We start from the raw sequence: 17210 nt of genomic DNA, 5'->3' as shown, positions 1-17210 counted from the left end.
TAACTCATGAATACTGTGAGGCCAATTTGCTACAAAGGCAATGCTTGATGACTCTTCCGTTGATATCAATCCAAAACCTCCATGCTTGATTTTGGAGTAGGTTGTCTCCATTTGCACTCATCGATTGACTCTGACTTCAAAATATCGGTAAATGTAGTTCTAGTCATTTCATCATGGATCTTTGCAGCAGGTTGAAGATACTTGGTACATGACAATCTAGCTAGGTGGTTTATCCTGGTACATGACAATGTCGCAAAAGTATTAGTGCACTCTGTGAATCATCCAATTCAGTTAACTTTGTGCATAGATCTTGGCCAGACTTAGAAATCTCAACGCAGTTTGACTCCACATACCTGGACTTCCAATTGGTGTTCCTAGTACTTCTCTGTCATCAAGTACCACTGGAATCTCAACCTGGCTATCAAAAGACCCACTTGGACAATAGAGCTCACACTCTCTATCACAAATAGCTGCTTTGATATCTGATAAAACAGACATACAGCAATTTGATGGTCCTAATACATAGATGTCATCAAGGTAAGCCAGGATGGTTACATTAGGATGTTGCTGCTGTAGCAAAAGGAGATTTGGATGGATTGCTGTAGGAAAGAGAGCTGGTCCCAATGGGTCCACCTTGATGAATTCCTTCCTCTGACTGATGGTGACAACAGATTGATTTTTAGTGTATATCAGAGATGATGGCTTTGAATACATTTGATGTACGTGAGCTACATCCCAGGAAAACATTCTTCCATGAGGTACTTCCTTTTGATAGAGTTGAGAGCGTTACTGACATCTGATCCATAAGCAGCTGTATATGGTGAGTCAGCAACTCTGCTCCTCCAGCTGTTGCCACTCCATGTTGTATGGGGCTGAAGTACTCTGAGAAAGATGATCGTTCCTGTAAACATATTACCCTAGCTGTAATCCTCCTAGGGTTAGTCTCCTCAATTGCTATTTGACAAACATCTCCATTAGCTTTCGGAAGAGCTAGAAGTCGAGATGCTGACAACAAAGGGATAATGTTAGATGGAACGTTACCCTCAGCAATGAGAATCAAAAGTAGAATGATTGTCTTGCATGAACTTGAACTGTTGGTACCTCCATCCAGATGGACTACAACTTGAGCCTCTTGGGAGCTTTCCGCAAAACTTCGCTTACACTAGATTTTTGTCAGGATGGTTTGTTGTTTGTCATCACAACAAAGATCTTGTAAAGGAGAAAATCGAGAAGGATGTTTTGATTCAATTTTTGTATAGTCTCATCAGTGGCTGGAGCTAAGCCTTGACTTGTTAGAAGCGTAACAGCTTTTGACTAGCCTTAGAGCTACCTTCATTTCTGGTCAACTTTAGTAGATCCTGGATGCGGTAGTAATTCTGGTCTACTTAGCTGAATTAGCTCTTCCCAGTAGAAGTCCAGGAACCTCATGTGCACAGCTGTCTCCTTCCGGCCGTCTGTCTATCTGTCTGTCTGTCTGTCTGTCTGAATAGCTATCTATCTCTCTGTCAATTTCATTTATTGAAACACAAACTCTACGTTACATTTCTAGCAATAAATACAATCAATCTGAGTTCAGCTTTAGTTTAATGCAAACTACTTTGATAGTCTCTATTGTGTATGTCCTCATCTACTTCACCAGGGAAGACACGTGTCAGCTTGCGGAGGATGTCTGTATCTCTGTCTGTCTGTCTGTCAAATACATATATTTTTCAAATCCAAAGAAATTTCCATCAAGAGCTTAAAAGCTAGTCTCTAAGTAAAGTTCCTCTAAATCAACAACAAACACTTAAGGCTACAACAGATGACCCCATAGGGGGAGCAGAATACATTTAACCACTTAGTTTAAAACAAATTGATATTCGTCAAGGACACTGCAGATTTTTGTCCAGGTGAAATTACTGCCATCTTCCTAGAGATCACATTTGCATTGCATTGCTGCAGCTTGATCGAAAATCGTCGTCTCCAGTGTGTCTTGAACTCAGCAATGTTAGATCGTCCATTGTCATCCCTCCACAAAGCAGAGAGGACCCTCGAGTACTCAGACGCTTTCTCCCCCAACGGCCAAAATGTTCGAATACAAGAGGCACGACAGTTGGCGATTATCCACCAGGTAGTCGTTCCTGGGCGTACTTGTTTTCCTTGATTTGCTCCCTTCTCATTGCCGCGCTTCCCCCAGTTGTAGCTGCACGAGGTAAGATGTCTGATGCCCATGGGTGAGCTAGTGCCACGTCTAACTCAACGTTAGATCCTGTCTCCAAGTCATAAACTAGGATGTCAGGCCGATTGTTTGAATGTGTGTAGCGGTCCCTAGGCTCACACTTGTGGGGCAGATGAACTGAACTCAGGCACTCGGACCATACTGACATCATCGAATCGTGGGTCCACACAGGGCCACCACCGTTCTTGCATGTTAGGAGGTGGATTCTATCTGCGTCAGAGCCCTTTATATCTAAAGTTCGACCACAATCGCACTTGTTGACCCACTCAGGAAAGGAGACAGGAATCCCTAACCTCATTGAAGCTGCTGAAATAAAATTATTGCGTGATAGCGCAAACTTCTTTGAGGAAGGTACAGCACTGAGCCAAGCCCCAGCTCCCTTTCCCTGCAGAGACAGCAGACGTGCAGCGTCTTTTTGAGATGAACTGTCAATCAAAGCATTAACTGTAATCTGGTTGTTAGTATCTGTCAATCTGTGGAGTTTCTTTGTGTTAGATACCACCTCTGACAGATCCTTGTCATCATCCAATAGTTGATCCAATTGATAACCAATGCTTCTCTTCTCCTTGCAATTTGATAAAAGAGTCCTGACATGATCTGCCAGGGAAGAGAACCGGTTCGGTAACTCCTGCAGGGAATGACCCCAGCTGGATAAAAAGGCAAAATGGGAGACAGTTTGCAACAGTGTCATTCCGAACCCACCAAGACGTATGGGGAGTGTTGCTTGCTCCCATTGTCTAGCTGTTAAATCTCTGGTACCGATCAAAGTTGTAAAGCACTTTTTAGTCAGTCGATCATGAATAGTGGCAGCAGGTTGCAAGCTATCCGGGCAAACTCCTCTAGCCAAATGGTTGAGTCGGTTTGCATGGCAATATCTCAGAAGAAGCATTGCTCCCTGAGGCTCATTCAAGTCAGGTAACTGCTGGCAAAACACATTGCCAGAGTTTGCGACGTCAATACAGACATTTGAGATGAAGTCATGGCGGCCAATAGGAATCCCAAGAATCGTAGTTCCTGTGTGGGAAATAGCGATATCTGTTGACAGTAAATCTGGTACTGCTGAAGGCAATGGGCAGTACAGCTCACACTTCTTGTCTTGAATTTGAAGTCCGACATTGCCAAACTCTTGCTTTAAGGATGCAAAAGCGTCGAGCACATTGAGTGATGATCCAACCAGGAAGACATCATCCAGATAAGCAAGGACAACAATGTCTTGGAACTTGCATTGTATGGTAGCCAGAATGTTGTGAATACCTAATGAGAAGAGCACTGGCCCAAGGGGTCCCCTTGATGGATGCCTTCCTCAGATGACAGCACCATTGAGACATTATCCATTAGGTAAACTAAAGGATTGGACCCAGAATACATTTCCATCACGTGGTTTGCAATCTCAGAAAAGATGACAAAACTTGTGACATCACTTGGCCTCTGTGAATGGAATTAAAAGCGTTTTTGCGTCAGTCTTTAACACTACCCAGTCCTTGTTTTCCTCCAGCAGCAAAAGGACGTGATGGACAAGGAGGTCTACGCCTCCCTTGGTTGCTACCCCATGTTGAATTGGTGAAAAATACTCAGAGAGTTGGTCTTTCAGCTGTAAGCAGATAGACTTGGCAGTAATCCACCTCAGGACTTCGCCAATTGCAATGGGCCTCACATCACCATTAGGCTTGGGTAGGGCTACTAAGCAGGCAGACGACAGCAATGTTGAGATTGATTTTGGAATTTCTCCTGATGCGATGCAGGAGCACACAGTATGCAGATATCGGGCAATTGCTGCATCAGACACCAGAACTCGTAAATGCTCATATCGCCAACCAGAACGGCCGCAGCCAGAGCCTCTCGGTAACTTTTGTATGCTGTGCAGGAAAAGCTGCATGGAAAGAGATATGGTTTCTTCGTTCAAGATTGCTTCAGGCAGGGCAGATGATCTCTTTGGGTGTTTGCTTGCTAGTATCTCTGTAGTTTCCTCTGTGGCTGGTGCTAACCCTGAACTTGTCAGAATACGAGATGCCCTGGACAGTTCCCCACACTTGATCAATTTCACAGCCGCTCTCTTGACTTGATCTCTACCACAGACTGATTTGCTTCTCACCGCAGAACTGTCCAAAGAGAGTAGTTGTTGCCATTTAAACCGCAGGAACTGCTCATATGTGGCAGCAATGACAGACGACCTTGCCCTGCCCCCTCTTTTGGGTGACCCAAAAATCATCCTGGGCAGGAGATAAAGCAACTTCCACTCCCCTTCATTAGATGGATCCTCAAAGATTTTCTTGAGAGGCACTGTGCAGCAATCCAAAAAACGAAACTTCATTGCGGGCTTGATGCAACTGATTATTTGAGCGGGGACCGCTTTCAAGATATCATCAGGCGACAGAGATTGAATGAAATCCCATGCTTGAGACTCACAGCTCCCGTGAGGGTTCAGACCAATAGTCTCCTTCTGACGATCGGCTGACAAACACGTGGCGGCGCCATCTTGATTGACACGAACTCTTCCTGCGGAAACCACAGGATTGCCAGCCCCTGCATGACTTCTTCTTGCATTGTGACAGATGCTGTCCAAGCTTCACGAACCATTTCCCGCAGAACTGACAACAGGAAAGGCCCAGTCGATCACAAAATCTCTCCGGAACTTCGTCGCTATCGTGGGCCTGACGAATGTGGTGAAGGACCCGTTGGATTGTACCTCTCACTGAACAAGACGGGATAGGACATGCTTCCATGCAAGATTTGACCTAGTATACGCTTTACGATCCAAACGAAACAAGCCTATCTTATCAGTCAAAAACCGTCAGGAAAGACAGTCAACACCATCTAACATCCGGGCCGTCTCCCTGTCTGTCTGTTTGTCAATACATATATTTCAAACATTGAACTATTTATACACCATCTAAGCAAGCAACTAAATCATACCCAAGCCAATGTTAGTCTGTCTGTCTGTCTGTCTGTCTGTCTGTCTTTTATTTTTTACATCAAAGTATGATACAATTCTGCAAAGAACTACAGTAGTACAACTAGACTAATGTTCATTGAAAGCTAACATTACAGCAAACTAAAACACTTATATAGACTAATGAGGAAAAAATTAGGTGCTGAGAGAGTCAGGCCTCTCAGACCTACTGCATAACATGCTAAGTTTCTTTGATATAACTTGAACATTACACTTCTGTAATTGTACAGAGAATCTTTTCCTTCAAAAGTCTAAAAATTCTGCATCATTAGGTCTTCCTGCTTCATCTGATGAAAAGACTGCCAGTTTCTGCAAAAATTTTCTCGCCTCTTCTCCCCGTGATCCAAAATGTTCGATAACCAGTGGAACGACTTTGACTACTGAGCCTCCAGGCAGTTTGTGTTGTTTGTACTTGGCCATCTTTCTGGTTTCTGTTTGATTAGCTGCCTCAGCAGAGCTTGGGAAAACATCTGAGCTCCAAGGGTGTGCCAACGAGATGTCAAGATCAAGATTAGAACCGTCTGTCTGTCTGTCTGTCTGTCTGTCTGTCTGTTTGTCTGTCTGTTTGTTTGTCTGTCTGTTTGTTTGTCTGTCTGTCTGTTTGTCTGTCGGTTTGTTTGTCTGTCAATCCATGTATTTTGTTAATTAATTAAAGCAATCACTATAATACATCAATTGCAAGGCATTTTTCTAATATGTTCAACAACTAAAACTAGAACTACAATTAGACCGATAACAATGACAAAACAGCAAGAAAAAGTAGCAACTATCAGATTTTAGTCAATGCCTAAAATACTGGGAGCTGTAATCATTGCAGATCCTTTCAACATCAAGTCCAGACAACTTCAGAATCACTCGATTGGGCATTGCATCTCTGTAATTGATTTGAGAAGCATTTCTTTCAGATTGGGCTGACATAGTTCATTGGTGGATTTCTGTGCTATAAAGTCCTGAGATATTTTCTTGCCTCTTCCCCCATCTCCTAAATGTTTCATTACAGCAGGAATCGTGTTCACTTGAGCTCTCCTTCAAGCAGTTTCTCCTGTATTGTACTTTTCCTCTTTTTCCTCCCTACGTTTTGCTGGTGCTTTATCGACATCTGAAAACTTTAACAGGAGAAAAACATGACAATACCAGTAATGGGAAAGTGATGGGAATTACAGTAAATCCCATTAAGTTCCCACTAATGGGAAAAGAACACTTCCCATTAATGGTTATTGGACCTAATTCCCATCAATGGTATTTGAAACACGCGTTTCCCATTAATAAGTGTTCTATTTTCCAATTATACAATGAGAAAAGATTGAAGCAGTAGCGTAGTGTCCATTAGATGGGATCACTTATTTTCATCCATGGGATATTGATGAAAACTACTCTTACCATTTATGGTTATATTAGATTCTCCTAATGGAATTATTTCTTTCCCATGAATCAAACTGAGTAAACCATTGATGTACTCTATTGTTTGTACCTATTTTATATTCCATTAATGTAATTATTTTTTCCTGCGTGGAATCAACAAAAACCATTGATGGAAACTGTAATTTCCAGTCATTGGCATATTAATGAGAATAATACATCTTTTCTTGGTATTAGCATTATAGCAAGGGAGAAGTCTATTCACTTCACAGTGTAGCATTGCTGTGGCAATCAGAGTCTAATCCTGTGATTGCTTGCAAGTTTGCTTCTTTCATCTCATATCTAGCAAGAACTGATGATCGAGTTAATGTCTGTTATCTTGTGCACATTAAATCTAACACATTCTGACATGTAAATAATAACTTCCCTAGCATATACCTCTTGTGTTTGCTTGCAGTTTTAAACAAATTAAGTCTCCCCTAGGCTTGAGACTGGCTCGATCGAGAGTCTAGGCTTCCCCCGCTGGAGATCTCCTGTACATGCGCGCGTAGTGTCGAATGCGAATTTTGACTATTAATTAACTAAATGACAAACGAGGACGAGTAGAGTCTAATGTCAATTATCGGACACTCCCCAATATCGGACACTGGCGTACGAAGATTTCTTGTATCTAAGGCATGAATGTAGAGAGTAGTCACACGGTAACACGATGTGCTAGATTCAGCTTGATCACTTGGCGTATTGCTGTTCACGGTGACAAAATAGAACTTCCGCTGCTTTTCCCGTATATCGGACACGCCCATCAAATATCGGACAGCCGCAGGATTTTGCTTTCGACGGTACCACAGTTCACTGTCTGCACCTTGAAATAATAGGTACATGTCTCTTCTACTCGCAGTGATAACAGCAGATCGGCAGCTTTACACGTTGCTCTTCAGGAAGCTCAAGAAGAGGGGTGCATGGGTCTTGTGCTCTAGTATCGGACACTCGAGTTTGCTTGATGCGAGTGCAAATAGGCGAGAACCGCGATGAATTGTGTTAATACTGACTGTAGACGTTTTGTAAATGCCCCACGAGCATCAAGAGCCTTGACTCGTCTCTGTATTGAAAGAATTAGCTAGATATGGCCGTCCACAAACAAATGAATGAATCTACAGGTGCTAAACTGAGAACATTTATAGCCCTCCTTCATCTAGCACGTCCTGAACATCGCCATCGTTCGCAAACAAATGAATCTAGACACGGCGGTAGTAGATAGCCTCGCGCGGCCAGACTCTACCGTCGCGTCATATACACGTCGCCTTGTCACCTAAAAACACTGCTTTTGCGATCGTAGTTGTCTATTCCGCGTCTATATTGACCATACATGCATCATAGGCGTCATTTCAAGATCTACTTTTCTCTCCAAATACTTCTTTTGTTTGATACGGAGACGAGTCAAAGACTTTCCGTGCTTGGTGGGCATTTAGTAGACGTCTGCAGTCAACACTAACACAATTCTTCACGGTTCTCGCCTATATTGCACTCGCATCAAGCAAATCGGGTGTCCGTTAATAGAGAACAAGACCCGCCCCTCTTCTTGAGCTTCCTGCATGAAGAGTAACGTGCAAAGCTGCCGATCTGTTGTTATCACTGCGAGTAGAAGAGACATGTACCTATTATTGCTGAGCGTAGCGAGGCTTCTAATCCGGGTCGCACAACAGAAATGGGCGTGGTCCAATATGGGTCTCCATCGACCTTTTGGTATATATATATATATATACCAAAAGTTCGATGTGTGTGTGTGTGTGTGTGTGTGTGTGTGTGTGTGTGTGTGTGTGTGTGTGTGTGTGTGTGTGTGTGTGTGTGTGTGTGTGTGTGTGTGTGTGTGTGTGTGTGTGTGTGTGTGTGTACACAAATCTCAAATTTCTCCTCCCCACGACCACGTTTCATGATAGGACCTACCTTAAAAAATCGTTTCCGTGTCCGACTACAGATGAGTCTAAGAACGATTCGTGCAAGTGCCAAACCACGAAGAAAATGCTTTATGAAGTTTCGTCGCCCATCCTTTTGTATTGTAGCTAGGGACTGTGTGTACGTGACAACCAAGAAACACCTTCAGAAGTTGAATGCCACCTATAGTCAACTATTCACACGTCCCATACAATCAATCCTTTACTACACTGTGCTGCATCAACACTGTTGATAGTCAATGTTTGCTGATATCAATTTCTATGTCAGTAAATACCATACCACTGTCGTTACAACGGAACTGAGTACATACCTAGACTGTACATTTCAATTGTCTTGATCTCGATCGCAAACCACGACTACCTATACCATGCCTATATACGTAATCTAAACTACTAGGAAGTTTGCATGTTTACTTCCATGACAGCTAGGGTTTCAACAAATACGTATTGTCTAGCTAGGACTCGGCGTTTCAGTAGAAGGCCTGAAAACTCAGTTGGACGTGTTACTCACAACAACTAGTTTCAAGGTGCAGACAGTGAACTGTGATATCGTCGAAAGCAAAACCCGGCGGCTGTCCGCTATTTGATGGGCGTGTCCGATATATGGGAAAAGCAGCGGACGTTCTATTTTCACCGGCGTGAACAGCAATACGCCAAGTGATCAAGCTGAATCTAGGACGCCGTGTTACCGTGTGACTACTCTCTCATTCATGCCTTAGATACATGAAATCTTCGTCTGGTTTCCGTACGCCAGTGTCGATATTGGGGAGTGTCCGATAATTGATATTAGACTCTACTACGCTAGCTACAAGACCAGCACGGAGACTCAGGGATAAGTCAGTTCAGTCCATTCTTTCTATTGTACAATCGTTTTCCAAGAAACGCATGCAGTTATTACGTCATGCAGCCTTTGAGGATCGTGATGGCGAAAAAGATGATAATTATCTAAGACAGGGATATATTGTTGTGACACTCATGCAGTTACTGCATGATGTTTTATTTGGCACGTAAATGACACTTTTCTCTAATTTTCAATAATTTTAAATTATTTTAACTTCCAATTCATCGTGTTCCGCGTTTCATCTTATACACTGGTATGAAACGCGGAACACGATGATATACGGATACCAGTGTACAAGATGAATCGCGGAACACGATTAAGTAGAAATGGAACACAATGAAGTGGAAGTTAAAATAATTTAAAAATGTTGAAAATTAGAGAAAAGTGTCATTTACGTGCCAAAGAAAACATCATGCAGTCACTGCATGAGTGCCACAACAAAACAGAAGAAGCAACTAACACCGGTGTAGGAAGCCGGGGATGGGGACTGAAGCCCCCGCGCTCATTGTATACGTAAAGGATTGAAATTTGTGTGCCGGTGACTTTTGCAAATCTGTGTAAGGCCCGGCAAGCGAGGTAGCTAATGGCGCAGAGGCAGAGACAGATTGAGTCCTATTTTTCTGATCAAAGTTCTAGTACCTCATACACAGCAGTCGTCTGCAGCAGCAGGATCGTTAGAGTAATCTTGTGACTCGCCAGACGCATCTGCAGTTGCTCTGCCGTCTGAATCATGTAGTTGCAAACTATGAGTCACTAGAAGAATCGATTACTAACGACATGAGAGCCAGAAAACGCGTGTCAATTAACTGTACGTCGCACGTCGGCTGCGAAGAGAATACGAGACAACAGAGCTGAAGAAACAGCCAATAGCCGCGAGTTGAGACTAGCCATGAACAATGACAGAACAGCCAGAGCGAGAGAACTAAAAACGCCAGAGCAGCGGCAAGCAAGAATGTCTGCCAACAGAGAAATAACCGCAAGAGCACGACAACAAGAGACACCAGAGCAGCGACAGGCAAGACTGTCTGCTAATAGAGAAGGCACTGAACAAGCACAACAAAAGGAAACGCCAGATCAGCGACAGGCAAGACTTACCAACAGTTGAACGATGGAAGAGAGAGCTTTTACTACGACCCTTCGATTTACAGCGGACATGCTGATGTACAGATTGGAGCAATGTCCAGAAGTGTCAGGATTGCCATGCCCTAAAATGGGTCGGCGAATTCCGGGAATGTGCTGCTGAAATGAGAAAGTCAATTTTCCTCTTATCTCAAACATTTCCGAGCCGCTAAAATCTTTGCTTCTCTTAGAGAATCACAAATCAAAGGAATTGGTTAATAACATCAGAAAATACAACTCTGCGTTCCAGATGACAAGATTTGGATGTACGGAGAGAGTCTTATGGAGAGAGTACGGAGAGATTTATGCCCACCTTTAAAGTTCAGGGCCAGGTTTATCACAGAATCGGTGCCATGCAACCTCAGTCAGGAGAAACCCACAGTTTCTGCAAATCTATTTTATGTGTGATGAACAAGAGCAAGCTGAGAAACAATGCAGAGCTGTGCCTGGAGTGAAGATTGACATCATTTTGTCTCTTCAGGTGATACTTCACAACGTAAGCAACTATGTGGCAAGCTTCAAGACTGCCCTAGAGAAGATGGACCTAGCTACCAGAGCACCGCATAGTAATTCGACCAGACAACGCTCCAACCATTGAATATCCAAGACGATGTAACACTCCACTGAGAGATGAAGTTGCGTTAGCCAACAGTTCAACAAGCGTGACATTGTTCTGCAAAGGCGCAACGACCAGCTTCAACGAGCCGCTGAACCCACAGATCCTACGATGCGCTTCAGTACCCGCTACTCTTTTGTCGCTGTGAAGATGGATATAATTTCGAACTGCGTCAAGTTGACCCAAGAACAGGTTTGTCTACCAACAAGAAAGTATCCGCCATGGACTTCCACGCCTACAGAATCATGGTTTTTAGTCGATATGCACGCTAAGGTCGAGGAAGTACGCCACAATCAGAGCAAATTGCGAGTCGACAGCTACATCCACCTAAAGGATGCTCTCACCCAGAATAGCCAAGGAACTGACGGAGCAGTCATTCTTCCATCTTCTTTCACCAGTGGTGCCAGGTACTGCACATGCATAAGAAAACTCAAGATGCTATGGCGTATGTCAGAAGTACGGCCGTCCTGACCTGTTTATAACTTCTACATTCAACCCTTCTTGGCCGGAGATAAAAAAAATTAGCTGATGAGAGGACAAACATCCCAGGACAGACACGACCTTCTGGCCAGAGTCTTCCTCCTGAAGTTTAAAAAGCTAATGGAATTGCTAATCAACGGTGCTATCTTTGGCACAACACGCTGTCATGTTCTCCATCGAGTGGCAAAAGCGGGGCCTTCCCCATTCGCATATTCTGGTGACACTGGCTTGAAGAGAAATTCCACCCTGCTGATGTCGACCCTATTATTAGTGCAGAGATACCCAACCCCGAAGAAGACTCAGTGCTCTACAACATCATCAAGAAGCACATGATCCACGGGCCATGTGGTGCACTAAACCGAAATTCACCATGCATGAAAGACGGCAAGTGTACAAAACGATATCCAAAAGAGCTTCTCCAGGATACTCAGACAGGGCACAATGTGTACCCACTTTACCGCAGAAGAAGGGCGGGAGATGGTGGCTTTCCAGCGAAAGCGACAGTCTCAGGTTGCAGCGAAGTGGAAATTGACAACAAGTGGGTGGTCCGCTATTGCCCTATCATGTCAAAGATATTCAATGCATACATTAATGTTGAGTACTGCAATACAGTGAAATCGATCAAGCACATATGTAAATACGTCAACAAAGGTAGTGATCAGGCAGTATTTGGGGTTGAACGGCAAGGAATGAAAAGGAATCAGGTTTCAAGGTACGAGATTGGAAGACACACCTGCAGCAGTGAAGCAACATGGCGTATTCTCGACTTCCCGATTCATCAGCGGTACCCATCAGTGCAGCATCTGAGTGTTCACTTGGAGAACGGTCAACGTGTGTATTTCAATGAGGCTAATATAAGAGAGAAGTTAAGCAACTGCCCAAGACCACCTTGAAGAATTTGCAAGGACCGTACTGTACTGTGATGTGCCACAGTATTACCGATGGGATAAGACCAGCAAGATGTAGAAGCGACGTATCCAGGGCATGCAAGTGGAGGGCCATCCCGGAGTCAAGTCCTGTGATACTATTGGTAGAGTATATACTGTCCATCCCAGCGCGTTTGAATGTTTCTGCTTGCGCCTTCTACTTCACGTTGTTAAAGGACCAGCATCTTTTAGAGATCTGCGAATAGCCGATCAAAGGGAATGTGCAACATTCAGAGAGGCATGCTCTATGAGAGGTCTTCTTGATGACAACGGTCACTGAAATGCAACCTTTCATGAAGCTGCCGTCAGTCGTTCTCCATGCATGCTGAGAACCCTCTTCAGTTTTATGATTGTTACATGTGGGCTTGGCAGCCCAAGGAGTCTGTGGAACACACACAAGGAGAGCTTGGCAGAAGATATACTGCTGCAGGTGAGACCACTTTGTGATCTATGTACAGTATAAAATTTCCTGTACAATGTTTGCATACTAATATTTTCTATTTGCGTGGTTTGCAAGGTATAAATACGCCATCAGAATCCTAGCGCACAAGTTTACTTTAATGACGACATCTTCAATAAAGCACTGATCCTATTAGAAAACAAGATTCTCAGTTTAGGAGGTAAAGATCTCCAAACGTATGGTATGCCGACTCCTCAACGATATCAGCAGGTGCGCATATCCAGGGACCTGATACGAGAGACGAGCTACAACCAAGAAGAACTAGCAAGGTACATTTTTCGAGCAATGAGTCCCTGTTAGTCCCTGACCAATCCGCTGGCTATCAGATTATGTTACAAAAGGTGCAAACTGGATCTGGTGGTATCGCGTTCCTTGATGCACCCAGTGGTACCGGTAAGACGTTTCTATTGAACATTCTCCTAGCCAACGTGAGGCAGATTTGAAAGATTGCCATTGCAGTGGCATCATCAGGCATTGCCGCTACACTGCTTAATGGAGGCAGGACTGCTCATTCTGCATTCAAACTTCCACTACACCTGACCCACATGGAAACACCAACATGTAACATTAGTAAGGGCACTCTGATGCAGCAAATGTTTTGAAAGATTGCCAACTTATTGTTTGGGATGAGAGTGCCATGGCACATAAACTGGCATTTGAGGCACTGGATCGCACTTTGAGAGACATTACAGGACGAAAAACACTTTTGGTGGCGTCAGTATTCTTCTTGCGGGCGATTTTCGGCAAACTCTGCCTGTAGTCTCAAAGGAACTCCAGCTGATTAGCTGTCTGCTTGTTTCAATCTCTTCTTTGGCAACATGTCCAAACAGTTACTCTGTTTACCAACATGCGAGTGCACTTGCTAGGAGACACATCTGCGGATAACTTTGCATCACTGCTTCTAGAAGTTGGCAATGGAGAACTGTCTGTTGATTGTGAAGGCCTAATAAGCTTACCTCCTGGCTTAGGTCAAGTGGTAGAGAATGTTGAGGCCCTGTACAAAAAGGGTTTTCCAAACTTGGATCAAAACTACAAGAATCATAGCTGCTCTGTGAACGTGTTATTCTCGCACCACGAAATGACATGGTCAATACCATTAACACCAAGTTGTTGCTGCAACTATCTGGATATGAGAAGGTTTTTGAAGTCTATCGGCACTGTTGTGGACGCAACAGAGGCTGTGCAGTATTCAACTGAGTTCTTGAACGCTTTGGAACCTTCAGGCATGCCATCGCATAAGCTTAAACTAAAAGTTGGCTGCACAGTTATACTTCTTCGAAATTTGGATGCGCCCAAGCTTTGTAATGGCACAAGACTAATTATCAAACAGATTATGGCACAAGCCACCATACTGACTGGACAAGGAAAAAATAAAAATGTATTCATTCCAAGAATTCTGCTAATTCCTTCAGACACACCCTTCCAATTCCGGAGGTTGCGGTTTTCTATGCGTGTCTGTTTTACGATAGCCATCAATAAAGCACAGGGCCAATCACTAAAAGTAATAGGAATTAATTTGGATTTGCTTTGCTTTCCAACGGGTCAGTTGTATGTTGCATGTTCGAGAGTTGGCCAAACTGACAGTCTTTTTGTCTACGCACCTGAAGGAAAACAAAAAAGTCTATGCAAAAGCACTACTACAGTGAAATAAAGTTATTCCACAAATCTACAAAAACTGGCATTTTTAAAAGCCACCAAACACGCTCAGAGAGAGTCAGATACCTACTGACGTGTGTTGCCATTCATACTGCTAGGACTTAGTACGTGTACCGGTAAAAAGTGCAGCGGGTATATGGAAGAAATAACCATAGATATTGTAACTTTCGCTTGCTAATAGCCCGTGCAACGAACGGGTTCAGAATCTATATAAGAGAGCTGTCTGTCTGTTTGTACGCATAGCCGGTCGTACCTCCGCCGTCCAGAGTCCCATCTCCACCGAATTTGACCCGCGCACGCCGAACCTGTACCGGCCGACAGTGAATGGCCCGATTTCTCCAGATTGCAGGGGTCACCTTTCGAGGGATCGACCCCCGCGTAAAATTTCTCGACGACGTGAACGCTACACATTCCGGTTCATTTGAACGCACGCACAGGTTCCGTGTGGACTGTACGCGTCGTCGTCCTTCGCAACGCTTCCGCCGATCGACGATTTCTTGCCGTTTGAAGCCGGTCCTAGAACATACGTTTTTCTCCAAATTCTGATTGCATTTGCACCGAATCCGACCTACGCGTTTTCTGCACCGAGCGGTACACGGGAAGTGTGTCGATTTCTACCGAAAAACGCGAGAAGAGCAAGATTCGAAGTCATCGGCACGCGAGTCAAGGGTGAGTAAGTACCTGCACGTGACTTCCCAGATTTGCGACTTCCCAGATTTTGCTGCCCGGATGGCATACTTGATCCCTTCTAATTTCTCCGAACGGGATATAATTGAACGGGATATAACTCCGAACGAATTTTTCATGAGAATTCTTCAGATATACACTTATAATAAATTAGAAGGGGTTAGTGAGATAGATGTATACACGATAAATTAATAGCTAACAACTAATAATACGTATCGCTCCTAATAGAAATAACGTAAAACGTTCTTCACAGACAAGAGTTCAGTTATAGTGGTTAGCCATTTTAATTGTCCGTGTGCTTGTAAATTATTCAATAGTTCAACTGCACGTATAGCTACCTGCAGTTTTACAAAAGACCAATGGCTCTAGATAACATAATGAGATTTCATACTTTCGGAGCTATTGTCCTGGAACAGGATGTAACTTCCTAGGACAAGTCACCCGAATGTAGAACATATTCTAGGACACTGACAGTTTCTCCTGGGGAGCTTAATTCTGTCTGACGCCTCTGGAGGTCCTGCATATGTCTGATCCTGTGACAACTGTAGTGTACAAATAACTCTTGTAGGCCTATATCATTCATAATGCATATACTAAGTGTATATACCTTACTACACTGGTTATACGCTAGACTATTTAGTAATCTAGGTAAAAGTCTTGGCGAACAATTTGGAACTCCGAGGAAATTGTGTATATCCGGGTATGCATAGTTTCTTGTTGCGATGGAAACGTTATGACATGGGAAGTTTTGAACCCGACGTTTTATTCCTTGTTCGCCAGCGCAGTTGTAATAATGCAGCTCCGTTTGCGTCATGCATTAGTAAAGCTGCTGCCCACCTGCAGCGTCTTCGAGACAGACTGTTACAATACGCTGATGGACTCTATGTGAAATCGCCAGTGATTATAGAGACAAGTGATGAAGGGAAAAAAGTATCCGCAGGTGGTTTTTTGTCTCTGGAGAGTTTCAGTATGGCCAGTTGTAGCTCTACTAGAATGTATCATTCGAGACTAGAGGTGTGTGGAATATCAACTGGGACAGGTCAAACACATAACGCGATGGTTGACAAAGGGTCGGTCTTGGACACGACGATCCTGCCAGAATTAGATTTTGATGAGATAAAAGATTTGTTGGTACGATTAGACGATGATAGGCGTGTTACAGAAGAAAAATTGGTAGAAGAGCGACATCGATGTAAAGAACTGAAGGTGCGTGATGTGCACGCTGGTGCTTGCGTGCGTGCATGCTTGGTTGCGTTCTTGCTGTGTGTGTGTGTGTGTGTGTGTGTGTGTGTGTGTGTGCGCGCGCGCGCGCGTGCGTGCGTGCGTGCGTGCGTGCGTGCGTGCGTGCGTGCGTGTGTGTGTGTGTGTGTGTGTAAGCACATAGTCACTTACATGAACTGAGTCATGTGGGTGCGATAATTACGTACTATTTTACTCAGGATAAGGTTGGTAAACTACAACAGAAACGGTTGCAAGATCTACCAGAATCTGTACAGCAAGGTGTGTTTGTGCAGCCTATTGGAGATTGTGGATTTTATAATTTTTGTAATTGTTACTGTATTGATGGCAGAACACGAGGCATGTGCTATGGATATCGCTGAGTTGCAATGGCACCTATCCTATCAGGGTAGAGTACAAAGCAGGAGGCAATCAGCTGCTAAAGTTGCTGGTTAGTCAATTGTAACACCTATTTCATTTGAAATGAAGACTTTTAGCAAGTGGACCAATTAATGAGGTAGCAATTAAGACAGACAGACAGACAAAGAGACAGATGGTTACATTCGCACATTTAACTTTTTCTACAAGGTACTGTAAATCCACATGTTTTCATATGCATTGTATGTTTGTATTGTTCGCACAACTCTTAAATGTACTAAATTAAAATGCATAATAAGATTTTCTTGAATGACAAGCTGTTATTAGATATCGTTACTAGCGATGTTGAT

The 17210-nt window shown here is 43.6% G+C and overlaps 3 protein-coding genes across 5 annotated transcripts in view; 2 read left to right on the top strand and 1 right to left on the bottom strand.

Moving 5' to 3' along the window:
• Window positions 1-1320: 1320 nt before the first annotated feature.
• Window positions 1321-3003, bottom strand: LOC134178912 (uncharacterized). The gene has a single exon (XM_062645827.1). The coding sequence runs from the start codon at window positions 2907-2909 to the stop codon at window positions 2100-2102; it is 810 nt and encodes a 269-aa protein (XP_062501811.1). The 5' UTR covers window positions 2910-3003; the 3' UTR covers window positions 1321-2099.
• A 10765-nt stretch (window positions 3004-13768) lies between these two features.
• Window positions 13769-15254, top strand: LOC134178568 (uncharacterized). Its single transcript, XM_062645440.1, has 2 exons — window positions 13769-14299; window positions 15015-15254. The coding sequence occupies exons 1-2, from the start codon at window positions 13769-13771 to the stop codon at window positions 15252-15254; spliced, it is 771 nt and encodes a 256-aa protein (XP_062501424.1).
• A 742-nt stretch (window positions 15255-15996) lies between these two features.
• Window positions 15997-17210, top strand: part of LOC134179050 (coiled-coil domain-containing protein 178-like) — a 36247-nt gene continuing 35033 nt past the window's right edge. Inside the window, exons 1-4 of one of the 3 annotated variants that reach the window (XM_062645953.1) lie at window positions 15997-16303; window positions 16406-16470; window positions 16704-16764; window positions 16835-16933. In XM_062645953.1, the coding sequence (XP_062501937.1) occupies window positions 16003-16303; window positions 16406-16470; window positions 16704-16764; window positions 16835-16933 (526 nt within the window). In that variant the 5' untranslated portion in view covers window positions 15997-16002. Of the gene's footprint in view, window positions 16471-16703; window positions 16765-16834; window positions 16934-17210 lie in introns of all 3 variants that reach the window. The other 2 variants (XM_062645954.1, XM_062645952.1) reach the window with 2 other exon arrangements.

This window comes from Corticium candelabrum, chromosome 4 (assembly GCF_963422355.1).
Source record: "Corticium candelabrum chromosome 4, ooCorCand1.1, whole genome shotgun sequence".
In the NCBI taxonomy this organism is placed as follows: domain Eukaryota; kingdom Metazoa; phylum Porifera; class Homoscleromorpha; order Homosclerophorida; family Plakinidae; genus Corticium; species Corticium candelabrum.
This window is presented reverse-complemented; position numbering and strand designations above follow the sequence as displayed.